Source organism: Idiotropiscis lumnitzeri, chromosome 8 (genome assembly GCF_059441095.1).
Source record: "Idiotropiscis lumnitzeri isolate Australia: NSW breed Sydney's pygmy pipehorse chromosome 8, RoL_Ilum_1.0, whole genome shotgun sequence".
NCBI classification, from domain to species: domain Eukaryota; kingdom Metazoa; phylum Chordata; class Actinopteri; order Syngnathiformes; family Syngnathidae; genus Idiotropiscis; species Idiotropiscis lumnitzeri.
Window position 1 is genome coordinate 14417904 of NC_142398.1, and position 14391 is coordinate 14432294.

Here is a 14391-nt window from a genome sequence, read left to right on the forward strand (position 1 = left end):
GCAGCTGCAACCGGTGTGGCCACTTTTCTTACTGCACTTGCCATCCATAATTTATACACGGTACTTGCACACGTATACACACACATTTGTGTTGTGTCACATGCAGCTTTCACTGCCCAGGGGCTACGCCAGACTTTAAGCTCCAATTAGCAAAGCCAGAGGCCAAACTAAATCTTGAGGGATCCTCTGTTAAAGGTGACTCAGACCAAGAACAACACTTTAGCACATATACAGTATTCCCTGTATGGGTGTGCGTGCGTGTGTGTGTGTGTGTCTCAGAAGGTTGTGAGTTACAATTTGCTTTAAAGGGACAGTGTGTAGACTGTTTTGATTTTTCAGAGTTCATTCATTTTAAACACACACTATTAATCGCAATAATATGCAAATGCTGGCATGTCTCACCTCCATCTTTCTGCTGCGAGACCTGAAGAAGAGAATGACTCGATCAGAAAATCTTTGTATCAATGACTGCGGCTTGTGTCACAAATGCAATGCAATTACTCTGCCACTTGAGGGAATACAAGAAGTCGTTTGTCATGACATTTTGCATGAGCCTCTGCTGAAGAAATTGGGCTTGCGAATTTGTCCTCTCTTAGGCTCTGTAATGAGCGTTCTTCAAAATGCAGGTTGTTGCATTCTATTTGTTCACCCCTAGATGGCGAAAAAATCTACACAGTCCCTTTAAATCTGTCAACGATTGTCACTATTAGCCTTTACAATGGAGCTTTGAAAAATATGACAAAATTGATCAGTTGCAATACTAAAGAATAAATGACAAATTGTGAAAAAAACTGTTGTATTTGAATAGGATCTATCATATAAGTAAAATAAATAACGGAATATTAGATCGTAGAAAATTACATAAACGAACAGGAACAACAACAAAAACAATCATTTAAGGCAGCCATCAACCAAAATCTACCATTAATAGAAACAAGATTAAAACATTACAAAAAAAAATCCGATGCTACCTGAATTGTAAAAAAATATATATTTTATTGAAATACCATATACTAAGGAACAATAATTAAAAAAAATGAGTCAGACATTTTAATCCCCAAAAACAAGTTAGTATTAATGAAAGTTTCACTTCCACCCACGTAGATAACTTCCAAATAGCTCAAGTTTTTTTTTTCGCTAATATGCTCCAGCTGTTAGCATTGCAAAGTCATTATTAAGATTCATCATCAAGCAACACCTTCATCAGTGCTATATTTCATTTTAAATGACATATTTTCCCTCATGGCTGCTCTGACTTAACTATTTATTCCTTCTCCATTTGTGCTCTACTTTTTGGGGAAGATTTGCACACTGGTGACAAAATGCTAATGGATTTCTGTTTTCATTTATTCATTATCCACCACTTATCCTGTTCAGGGTCACACAGGTGAGCTGGAGCCTCACTGGGTGAGAGGCGGGTCCAATTGGGCTGTTCGCCAGCCAATCACAGATGACACAACATTTCACACCCACATTCACACCTGCAGTATGTACAATTTTAGAGTCTTTAAACAACCTAGCGTGAACTTTATGTTTTTGGACTGTGGAAAGGCACTCAAGCATGGAGAGAACATATCAACGACAACAATTTTTTAGATTATTTTTTTATTCAGATTCAGAGCCATTTTTTTTTTTTTTTTTTTTTTTTTTAGGTTTTCATGAGTATAATATAACAGCATGATATGCAGTATAATACTTAGTAATATTTATGAATCATAGGATTAAGTTCCGGTGTTTTTATTTTATTTATATATTTTTTTAATCTTGAACGTCATGGCCATAAAAGCATGGTAAAATCTATCTGTACAAACCTTTATTGGTCAAACTTAAATTAAAAAAAAAAAAAAAATGATTATCTCAAAAACCTGATGTGTTAAAACAGAAGTGAAGTTGTTTTTTTTTTATCAGCATCGAATCTATATTTAGAGATACATAGAGCCATCTGATTAAAATGTGCTATTGACCACAGTGTTAATTTTTTTTGTATTTTTTAATATTCCCTCATTATCTAGAAAATGAAGTAATTGGGAATTTAATTGAACTGCAATTATATTCAACTCATAAATGTAACTGATTGAAAAAAAATTCATATGAAGATGTTACTTTAAGTTGAAAGGAAGACAACTGTATAGAGTTGGAAAGAATAAAATGAAAATATATTATAAATATTTTTATTTACTCTTGTATTTTATTGCCGTAGTTTAAAATAAATAATCCAAAACAAAATGTTATTTTTATGTTCACCCCTCCAGTCAGTTCTTAATTGTTTTGATAATAATTACATTTTTTTTTTATGGTGTACATCATAAAATAAGCACAGCTGCTGTACAATTTAAAAATCATGATCTAATATCATTAACTACAAAAAAAGCAAAAAAAGACAGGAATAGCGAAATACTGTGCTTGTTCCTCATTGAGCTTGGTACGCTATCATTGTGCGACTGCATTGTCGTTGGAATTCAACTCAACTGTATGATAAAATCAGAATTGTTCCGCCTGCCCAGTGTTTCCTCGCTATCACATCCTCGCTTTGTTTCCTCCTCCAGCTCACCAAGGCCAAAGAGCTTGTGTATGTGTGTGTGCGTGCGTGTTTTACGTGCATGGTTGTTGTGTGAGTGTGTGCCCGTAGCACATAATTGGTCTTGATATCAAAGCCTCATATCTCCAGAGGATCTCCCAAGGCTTCTCAGGCAACCCGGAGAGGACCTGATATCGCAGCATTTCCCAGATTATCTCCCCTTTGGGAACTGCTGGGTTGAAGGTTGAAACAAAGCAGCGGCCATGAACGTTACGCCTAATCAGTTTTAAGTGTGATAGTGGCATCGCTTGAGCCGGGCCACTGATGCAGCCCCCTTTCAGAATGGCCACTAGTAATTTGCTTGTTGTTTTTCGCTTCCCTCCACTTTCTTTTAATTGAGGATCCCAGTGTGTGTCAAAGAAAGCCATGATGGTTAAATCTGCTGCGTTGTTTGGTTGGGTGCACATTAAAGTATCTCCAGGGGGAGTTGCGCGGAGGTGTGTGGTTCTTGCTGCAGTTGAGCGGTGCACTATAGGAGAGTGTTGCAAGCAGAAATGGTGCAATGCCTTCAAGTGATGCTGTTGTGTTGACATAAAACTAGCCTGATGGCTTCTCACGATACGCTTCACAATGCGCCACTTGTCCCTTACCAATACTTGAGTGCTACACGGCCACCTTTCAGCACGCTCTCTCTCTCTCTCTCTCTCAAGACGAGCCACTTGAGGCGCAAAGTGTGGACACGGTGGCCAATGCGAAGTCATACACACCCCACACACTCCACTTGGCTACCTCCCTCACAGCTCTCGGCTTTGAATATGACTTGCGCACTTCAAACAGACTTTCTCTCAACTGCCCCGCGTCGCCTCTCCCACCTTCTGTCACCTTGCGGGCCCCTCCTCGCTTTATTCCTCCCTCCTCTTTGCATCTGTCTCTCCGCTATTCTACCTCCAGCAATCCCTCAGCACACAAGCAAACTTTGACAAGAATGAAACTTGTTTTCTCACCTGTCCAATGCAGTAATCAATATTCAATGGTGAAGCCAATACTTGGAAAACCTACTCCTCTGATTTTGATGCTTTTGTTGAGCCACTTGTTGCTTAGGACGGAATCATGATTGCCCCATATGCCTAATAAAGGTTTGGAATATTTTATCCACGTTGAGTCTGTTTGAATGACATTCAGCGTCTGACATTAAGCCTTTCAGAGTGGCGGTGCTGTGGGATCACCCTGAGCCACGTTGTGGTGGCTCCAGTCTGAAATGGTACTGGTCTCATCCATCCATCCATCCATCCATCCATCCATCCATCCATCCACCCATCCATCCATCCATCCACCCATCCATCCATCCATCCATCCATCCATCCATCCATCCAACCATCCACCCATCCACCCATCCAACCCATCCATCCATCCATCCATCCAACCATCCACCCATCCATCCATCCACCCACCCATCCATTCATCCATTCATCCATTCATCCATTCATCCATTCATCCATCCATCCATCCATCCAACCATCCACCCATCCATCCATCCATCCACCCACCCATCCATTCATCCATCCATCCACCCACCCACCCACCCATCCATCCATCCATCCACCCATCCATCCATCCATCCATCCACCCATCCATCCATCCATCCATCCATCCATCCATCCAACCAGCCATCCAACCATCCATTATCCAATGACATCATATACCATGTTTCACAGAATTATTTTCATATCGGACATCTTGATATTGTTTGATTTGATACTATAAGAAGATTAGAAGAATAATTATTTCTGTGTAGTTAGTTGTTTTGCATTAAAAAAACAAAAAAAAAAACACCATGTTGACATTGGCCCACTCGGGGCGGCGTGGGTAATGAACATGGTGGCCCGATATAATGCCTGGGCCATCGGGCTACTGTCATCGGACCTTGGGCATGAAAAAAGAAATGTGCCTTTTTTTTTTTTTTTTTAACTCATGAGTGAAAGGAAAACATAATTTTCTGTTGCGGTATACTTGCTTCCCTTGTTTTGACTGCAATAAAGCAAGGTCTATTTACATAAAATATAAATATTCTATATTGCTTTAAAAAAAGGGCAGGAGGAACTAGGCGGTACCGTCATGAAATTATGGGAATGCAGGAAATTAAGATGTGTTCAGTAATGAAATCCCACTGTCCATCATATCATATTTAGTTTCAAATTGGACACACTATGATATTTTTTTTCCAATTATTTTTATTATGTTTTAGCCTATCACAAATACAAGATGTTAATTTGTAGAGAATGACTTTTTTTAAAGAATGTCCTCAATATTGTGCAGCAAAAATAATTACACCTTCTCCAAGGGACTATTTCCAGCATCACTACAAACCCAGAAAGATTGCTTTTATTCTGTCGTTTCGTGACAGGAAGGCTGATATTCATATTTTCACATGATTGTATTGTTATTTTAATTATGTATTGTCACATAGTTATGAATACTACATACAGGGAGAAAAAAAATCACTGTTGTTTTCTTTCTTCTGAAGAAGTATTGCTTAAAAATTATTTTGGCTGTGTTGAAACAAAAATGATAATGCCGCTTAGTGCTGTCACTCACCTATTTAAAAAGGATTTTTTTTTTTTTTTTTTGAAATGAGAATTTATAGAAGACGTAATTTACACTTCGAATTTTTGGCCATATTCATTAAAAGTTATGTTTCAATTGAAAGTAAGTTTGGAAAAACATATTTATTTTGTCCTTGGAAGGAATTTATTTTACTGTCACATTCCGTTTGAATTTTTATCGCATTTTTCCTGCTCTTCTGCGCCTCTCTCTGGGCGACATAGGTTTGATGTTGACATGCAAGGGTTTATTATGGGTGCCGAGCGCCGCTTGTATTTATCCTCGACCTTATCTTTCCCAAATGTGCCAGGCTACAGTCCCACATGACCCCGCGCCAAAGCCCAAAATTAAAGTGTTACGGGGCGCTTTAAAATCACACAACCATACACGAGCTGCGTGCGCACACACCAGTGGATGCACACGCATGCATGAACATGCTTGTTTTCTCACACATGCATGCCCACATATTTTCTGTGCTGAGCATGGAGGATACACATCATTTGATCTACCTGCTCATGTGTGTTTTCGGCCATTTTTTTGCACACGTTTGAACCATTCACACCGGAAACTATAATGCACCCTCTGAAGTTGTCTGCCTTTGACGCTTTGAATCAAAGCAGGCGGCTATATAGCATGAGCCGTGTGCTGCAGGCTGCCAGCGCTGTATATATAAGTAGCCTTCCTGTCTGGCATTTTCTTTTCAGATGTACGTGCACTCCATTTGACTCTAATCCATCTCAAGGAGAAGATGTTTAAAACCTCTTACGCATCTTTATTTTATTTTTTTTGCATTATGACTCTTAGGATGATTAATGTTGCAGTTGAAGCTCTGGCAAATGTGCGTCTTGCGAATTTTTTCTGTATCTCTGACTATGATTTTATTGCTGCCCGTGGTCTAATCTCTTCCCTTTGCTAACTATTGTGCACACCTACAAATGAGGTCATGTTTGGAAAATTCGTACAATGTCTGTGTATGTCTGTCTATATTTCCGCCATGTCCTCACCGAATGACCTGGAGCATCCCTGAGGGCATAACTGTCACCAATTGCATCAGGATGGTAATTAGTACCACACAATCGCATCCTAACATACACCTCTTTCTTTATATCCACCTGTCGTGTGTGTGTGTGAGCGTGTCATAGTGTCTTAATTATATTATGCTATAATTACGGATTTGTTTTTGCCTTTTTGTGGTAAATTGTGCTACTGGAGTAACTCAAAGCAACTCAAGTCAATGCCATTTTGCCGGATATGCCTTTGTGGCTATAAAATTGCGTTTCGATTCATCAATTAATTGCTCGTTAATGTGAGGTTACAAGACTGAATAGAAACAACCTTGAAGTATTGTGTTATGGTATCACTGTGAAATTATGACAGTTACAAGTGATGCCTACACAGTCATTTATGTTCTAAAACAGGCAGCATTTTTCTCAATCACTATTTGAATGAGCAAATAATTTTGTAGTGGCATCTCAGGGCCATATTTGAATGGGGGATTTTGTTGGATAGATTTAAACAACCAAATATTATTTTTTTATTTTGCTGGAAGGTCAGTATTGTTCATTAACTTTGTGTGTTTTGACAAAATGGATCAGCAGGAATTAGCCTGGCAACCTTAAAATGTAGTATTTTATGCGGGTGGATTTTTTTTTACTCAATTTTATATATATTTTTTAGTTCCATTGGCATAAATAGTGCATGTATGGACACATTCAGGAAGAAGAACACAGGAGGTGATAGACTGCTGTGATGCTTATATGACCTGCAAAATCAGGTCGGGACACAAAATTGCTAATGCACATTCATGCTTCAGGTTGACAAAAATCCCACAAGACACGGCACTGACTCGCATGGCTGTGCTACTTGCCTTGCAGAGAGCAGCCTCACTGTCTGACATGTTAGCTGTATTTGAGCTTTGAAGGGGATTTAGAGTCTGTGCAGGCAGGTGGTCTTGGATTAAAGCGTGGAGAAAAAGTGTTTTCGCAGAGTGAAACGCGCCCAGACACACTGATGTAAGGAGAAGTACGGGGATGTCAGTGGAGGTGGTGGAATGAGAAGGAAAACTATGTATGTCCTGGGATCAGACTAGGAGGAGGTTGCCATGGTTACCGTTTGAGGAGGCGAGGAGGATGGCAGAGCTCGAAAAACTATACTTGGCTATAGGCCCACCTGTTAAGCATTTTGCAACCCTGTATTAGTTACGCTATTGGAAATACAATTTGTTAGGGATTGCTGACAAATGACCTTAATTAGAGCGCATCACTTCACATCTCCACAAATTGAATTAGATGCTGACACCATAATAACTCCGCCTATACATTTCTCCACAGCCTTTACTGTCATGGTCGCTCTGCGCCACGCTCAAATGTCTTATAATTTGCACCAGCTCCATGTGGGATACACGGCGTAACCTTCAGGACATATGTGGCGGATCCGGTCCAAAATGCATCTCTTGTTGCATGTCAGGAATGACATGTTCGCAAAGAAGGAGGGAGAATAGGGCGAGAGTGACATCCTCCAGCCAAACATTAATAATGTAACACATTTCAAAGCTGTTCCCCACTGGGAAAAACAACATTATTTTACCTGTGGCTTGTCTGACAGGCTGTTCCAAAACTGACAGAATTGCATTCTGGGACCGCATAGGAGTGTGTTGGTGTTTCTGAATGTGAGAGATCTGTCATTTCTTTATAAGTACAGCTTGGTGGTGCTGGCAAAGAATGTGACGCTTCACTGTTGCCCCTGCTAGACACACCCCCACCCCCACGCACACATACGGTCTCCTTTTCTTACCTCTGCCAATCACAATACCTGCAGTGCTTCCTCTGCAATTCTGTTTTTTTTTTTTTGCTCCCATTCGACATGCAGCACTCCATTTGTCCATTTCCAAACAACACAACGCCACATCAGGGAGGTAATAAAGCGGAAACAAGGGTAATAGCATTGGAGGTATGCACTCTATGGGTGTGAGAGAGCCAGGGTATGGTCAACCTAACTGCATTTTTATTCTGCGGCAACATACAGTAAATATCCTGTCTGCTGTCAAATGACTTTCCTGGAGTCCCAAAGGGTCAGAGGATCCTGAGGATAATCACATTGCCCCCTTCCGTTGGTTATTTTTCACCAACTGCGCTCTGTTTTTATGTTTTTTTTTCCCAACTGCTCTGTCCTCACACTTTAATGTCTCCCAGTGTGAGGATTGTGACTTAATTTGTTTTCAGAATGTGTCACAGTATATGTTTGATTTTAACCTTGGGAGATGGTTAAAGGCTTCGCAAAAGAATGATGCCAATAGTGCGTTTATTGCAGTTTTGTGGATCGTTTGAACTGAATGTATCTATCTTTGTAACATTACGTTGTAGCAACTGATAAAATATAGTGTAAAGCAGTGGCACAATGTGGCCGATAGAATAACAGGTAAATATGTGCACCGCACCTGCTGTTTACATGACTTCCAATAATTGCTTTACATAAAATATATTATTTTAATGCAAATTTTGAGCGTTGTATTTCAGCAACAAAACATGCAGGAGTTATTTATTTTTTTTTTTTTTTGCAGAAGCGCCGTCAGCCTCTGCACGATGCTCAGTATCATTCTCCCAGGTTATGAAGTCATAGACGATTCTCCCTAATTCAAAATGTTATTTTAAGGTACAGTTGCTACATAACACTGCTTTAATGGTACCATATAAAAAGCAGTTACGACACAAACAGCACAGATACAAAGTGTATAAAACAGCGGGGCATAAAGCTCTTGGTAATTCCGCTAGTGGAGGGAAACAAGTAATGGGTGTCGGCTTGTGTTATACGTTTCCCGGCTAACAATCTCTGAATGTGATATTTGAAATTGGTATTGCCCTGCTCATTATAAAGTGGAGTATTGAGAGCCGATTCTCCAACGATCAGTAAATGGATATATATGTGTGTTCTTGCTCTCCTGGAATTGTGGGGTTCGATACTATTTTTTAATGAATTATTCCTGGGGCTCCATAAGAAAGAAAGGCCCATTGAAGTTTGTGGTTTGAATTTGGATGTGTTATTTGAAATGCTTTTATTTGGGAATGTTGAACGTCAATGTCTGTCCTCATAAATGCCTCGTCAATCGGCAAAGACTATATGCTTGCTCATTTTTAGTTCGGGACATAGTCGAGGTTTTATGTTGGCATAGCCATTTTACAAAATTTCCTTATCTAATAAGATATTGCACAATGGTTATTCATTTTTTTATTTGATTGGGTAGGGAGAGTCTCCCAGAATCTTCTGAAGCCTAATTTTGAGACGTATGTGGCACGGAACAGATTTACGTCCCAATAAATTGCCAATAAACATTTTTATCAACGTGTCACACAAATTAAACTGTCCACAGCCGCACACTATTTTCCTCTCTAGAAACATTTGTGATATTTTAGACAAATCTCTCCCCATTCATTTTTGTCTATGAGAAAAAGTGACGTCAAAAAAAAAAAAAAAAAGTGATTTTGCCGGTTAGGACCATACGTGAAAGTGACCCAGGTCTGCTTCCCAAAAATTGTTCGGACCGCCTTAAAAAAAAAAAAAAAAAAAATACAGGTTGCATACGAGGAAAAAATCCGATCTGGGTCGCATTTGCCTGCATTATGAACCTAAAATGCCGGATAAGACTTGTCGAAACAGCGTAGGTCCGCCTGACGAGAGGACCACACACACACAGACACAACACACACACACACATAATTCTCCGTTGTTGTTATTTGCTAGTATGTTTCGTTCCTACCGATGCATTCATTGTTCATTGTTGGGTTGGTTTTGCCAGTTGCCTATTGCGGTAGCAAAGTGGAACTGATACTTAACCGTGGAAAAGAAGCGCAAAGCTAGTATATAATCACTCCCCTCCATACTATGAGTTTAGCATGTCCATGACTGTGTTCTATTTAAATGTTGATTCCCGAGACTTTGTGCGTCACTCGCTCTCAGACAACTCTTTCTACTCATGAGGATTAGCTCCTAGCTCTCACCTATGCTGTAATTAAATAGTTCTTCAACACATCTGCAGTCAAGCGGGCGCATACCTGCAAGCTGACACCAACACGCACACATGCACACTCACAAATATTTATTCCATTTTGAATCTGCTCCCCCCCCCCCTCGCCACACACACACACACGCATCGCATCAAACATGGGCACACTTGCACGCACATACGCACGTTCCATCAGCAGCTCCGTCAGCCTCATCAAATCATTAGTCAGTTATGTTCATGTGAGGAAGCGAGGCAGAGAAGGAGTGAAGGGAGGCCTGCCAAACAAAGTGAAAAACATCACAGATGATAACAACAGCGGCACCCATTGCAGAAGCGCGGCTCTGTCTTCGCCTGTCTGCCACAGCACAGCTTTGTTGCTAGTTTGTTTGTGTGTGTTGCATGGAAGAAAGCCAGCAGGCAAGGCTGTATCCAGGCCACTGCCTTGTTTTGATGTGGTCATGCTAATTAAAAAAAAAAAAAAAAAGGGGGGAGCTTTTCTGCCAACACCAGGCAAAGTACGGGCGAAACAGACAGAGCCATTTCCACTGTTGAAAGAATGTTGAAGAAAGGCGGATCCATGTGTGCGCAGGAAATACATCGCAAGGGCAAAACGACTGGTGAATTTTTGCTGGATGAACACATTAGGAGATAAGCAGAGAAGCTTGCAGGTACATGGGACGTGAGGGAGTCTTTTTTGGATATGACTCATGCAACTGGCTCAGACTGAAATGTGACGTCAGCACATGCTTGACTAAAGATGGAGGGAAGGGGGGGTGGGGTGACTGTAGATGATGCTCCAGGGAAGATTTGGAAAGCAAAAGATATTAAGGAGGACACACTGTGGGCCAGAAAGAAACTGGGAAGAGGAAGTCGAGCAAACATATCTGGGTTGGAAAAAGCTGCTGCAAAGTGAGTTTAAGTCTGATAAACAGACAGATGGAATGAGAGACAAAGATGAGGGAAGGGAGAGGAATAATTCTCTGGCAGGAAGGATAAAGGCAATAGCAGTGAGAGAAATTGGTTTATGATCTTGGCTTAGACATCATGTGGAGATGAAGGAAGATGGCGCAGACAAAAATAGAGAAGGAAGGAGTGATAGCGGAGAGATTGATGGAGCAAGCAGGAAAGATGATGTCAAATCTTTGCTCTTGACTCTCTAATTAAAATCGAAGTCAAAAACCTTCCGCGTTTTATGACTCCGACGAGAAAGTTCGAGGACCTGAGCTGTCAAGAAGCAGAAATAAACATGCTCACATGCATTCTAAAGGTTTTTTTTTGCTCTCTTCAAAGATATTTGCATCTTCTGTTTATTCTGCATTATTGCTTTTATAATGCGGGTCAGCTCTGATTGAGTTCGGAGTTTTTTTTTTTTTTTTGTTTCTTTTTCAATTTTGCTAGCATGCAGTTAGACTTCGGAAACACTAAAATTGATGAAATGTGCATGTCTATGCTCTAGAGTGCTTGGAGCAATATAAAGAAGCGCATTTACTTTTTTCGCACCGCAGCTCATTTCCGATTTTTCTGCCCATATGCGAATAGTACAATTCATCCATCCATTATCTGTACCGCTTCTCCTCACAAGGGTCACAGGAGTGCTGGAGCCTATCCCATCTATCTTCGGGCAGTAGGCGTGGTACACCCTGAGCTGGTTGCCAGCCAATTGCAGGGCACAAATAGAGTGCGGCATTAACGTGACATCATCTTTACTAGACATCACAATTAAATGAGGAGATTAAGGTAAGGTAAGATAAGGCCTCTTATCGCCCAAATATTTCTACCTCCTCCCACCTCGCGTCCTCTGTCGATATGAGATGACAACATGAGCCCTTCCACGTGGGATCATATTTACTTCTGGAAATATTCTGCCATGTTATGTCATTTCATCGCCGTTCGCATAAGATGTTTGCATTTGTTTTGGTAATATAAATAACTGCATTTAAAGATCGTATTTAGCAAAAAAATCCAAATTTTGCATCAAACCCTGCAGTATGAACGTCACCTAAGTCTTCAAACTACCTGTACACCGTCGGCTTTACAGATACCAAATTATGTCCTTGCAGGCGCCATATGAGTATCTTCAATAGAAATGAATATTATTTCTCGTTGCAATCAGAAATATGTCTGCATTGTACAAAATTTGGCACAAATAGCTGTCAAACTGGTGAGAAAAGGCCCAACAGGTGAATGCAGTCGCTGTCATCATAACTATTGGAAAATTTGTTCAGCTTACAGGTCGTTAAACAAGATTTTTTTTTCACTGGTGTGGGCTAATCATTCGAGTCCAATCAGTTGGTCTTCCCGGCCAACTTGCGATGCTGTGCCGCCCTCAAATGCCACTGTGCACATACACACTTAGACACGCGCAGTCTGCAACTTGCACTGGTGACAGGTGACCGATGATGAAGGCACCGGGGCAAGAAATTAAAAAGCAGAGATGCGAGACAAAAGAAGGGAGGGCGAGCGGCGAGAGGACTGGAGGGTATTGTTATTAGAATATGACAGACATTGCAACAAATAGAGTTTTAGACCTGTTGGAGCGCCGGCAGAGATGCCACGCGACGGTCAACAACAGACGCAAACCAGATCCGGCGTGATTTCTCAGACCCAGATAATGGTTCGGTGTGTTGTACGTGAATATTGAAGTCAAAATTAAATTAGTTTTCATGCATATTTCATTATATGCAAATGACACAATGGCTCTGTAGCAGAAGAGACTTGAGGCGGGTTTGACACGCTCATTAAAAATATCTCAATGGAAGAAATCGGAATGTTTTTAATGTAAATGTCGCCTGTTTGACAGGTGCACAGAGGGAAAGACTGAGGAATGGAACAGTTGTACTAATTGAAAGAAAATATTCACTAGAGGAAAGAAATACCTCCTCATCTGCCTGAAAATAGGTCTTCTTCTTCTTCACGCGCCCCCCCAAGTCATGCACATTTTTCTTTCAAATAGTTTTACTAATTTTTTCTAAGACCGGTAGTTCGCATTACAATGCACGCGCCGATGATAAAATCCAACCAGCCTACAAATCATTATTGGTCGCGAGGAATGGCTTTGGCAAACATTTTTAATGCAAACATTTGCATTTAAAAGGTCATATTTGCCCTTTCAAAATGTTGTTTCAATGGTGACACAAACACAAGCATGGGAAATATTACGCCGTAGCCGTGTAAATATACAAAGTGTGCTCTGCGTTTTGGAACCTGTGTTAACAAGAGAGAGCCATACTTACTTTTCCCGTGTCAGAGGAGAGAGCCCCCCTTGATAATTGGAATTCATTATCTGGAGTGTGTGTCAAAACACTCTTAAAGCCATAACTTATCGTTACTGCTTGCGTGCACACACACACACACACGTACACTGAAACACACACACCCACACAATCTAACAGGGTGAAAGGAGTTCTTATTGTCATTGTGTGGACTATCCAAAATGGACTTCTGAAGAAATAAAAAAGAAATGTCCACACAGTACAGGTGGCATGTCAAGGGTTGTGCAGGCAAGAACACAGAAATATAAATGTCCTTCAGAGCCAGTGTTCACCACCTGGATGATTAGTGTTACAAGTCACTTATGTCCAGAAAAGACATTTTCAGGAAACTCTTGACCATCTAAAGTTGTTGTTTTATTTTTCAATGTGTTGTGTGAGTCTGCTGTGTTTTATTGTTTGAGTGGTTGCAATACGTTTAATTCACCACTTTGTGAGGGTCTGCGTGTTTTTGTTTACATGTAAAGTATTTGTTTGCTTCTATGTGTAGATGCAACAACCGTACCCAGTGTGCTGTGGTGGCCGGCCCAGATGTTTTCCCAGATCCATGTCCCGGAACATACAAATACCTGGAGGTCCAGTATGAATGTGTCCCTTACAGTAAGTATGTTTCTTTTCGTAATATGAAATATAGATTATCACGTCCAATTGTGACTCTATGAGCATAATTAGGTAGACATAACAGACATAAATCTCTCTCTCTCTCTCTATATATATATATATAAATATATATATATATATTATATATATATAATATATATATAATATATATATAATATATTATATATATATTATATATATATTATATATATATAATATATATATAATATATATATATATATAAATTATATATATATATATATATATATATATATATATATATATATATATATATATATATATATATATAATGTTTTATTTATTTATTTCTTTATTTTATTTTATTTTAAATTATCAGAATGCTCTTTAACGTCATTGTACTCAGTATACAACCAGATCGGAGG

The 14391-nt window shown here is 39.9% G+C and overlaps 1 protein-coding gene across 11 annotated transcripts in view; it reads left to right on the forward strand.

The window, feature by feature from the left end:
- The window catches only part of adgrl3.1 (adhesion G protein-coupled receptor L3.1), a 140293-nt gene that overhangs the window by 52336 nt on the left and 73566 nt on the right, over nucleotides 1-14391 (forward strand). For all 11 annotated transcript variants that reach the window (XM_088302181.1, XM_088302184.1, XM_088302185.1 and 8 more), the window contains exon 5: nucleotides 13878-13987. In XM_088302181.1, the coding sequence (XP_088158307.1) occupies nucleotides 13878-13987 (110 nt within the window). The remainder of the gene's footprint in view (nucleotides 1-13877; nucleotides 13988-14391) is intronic.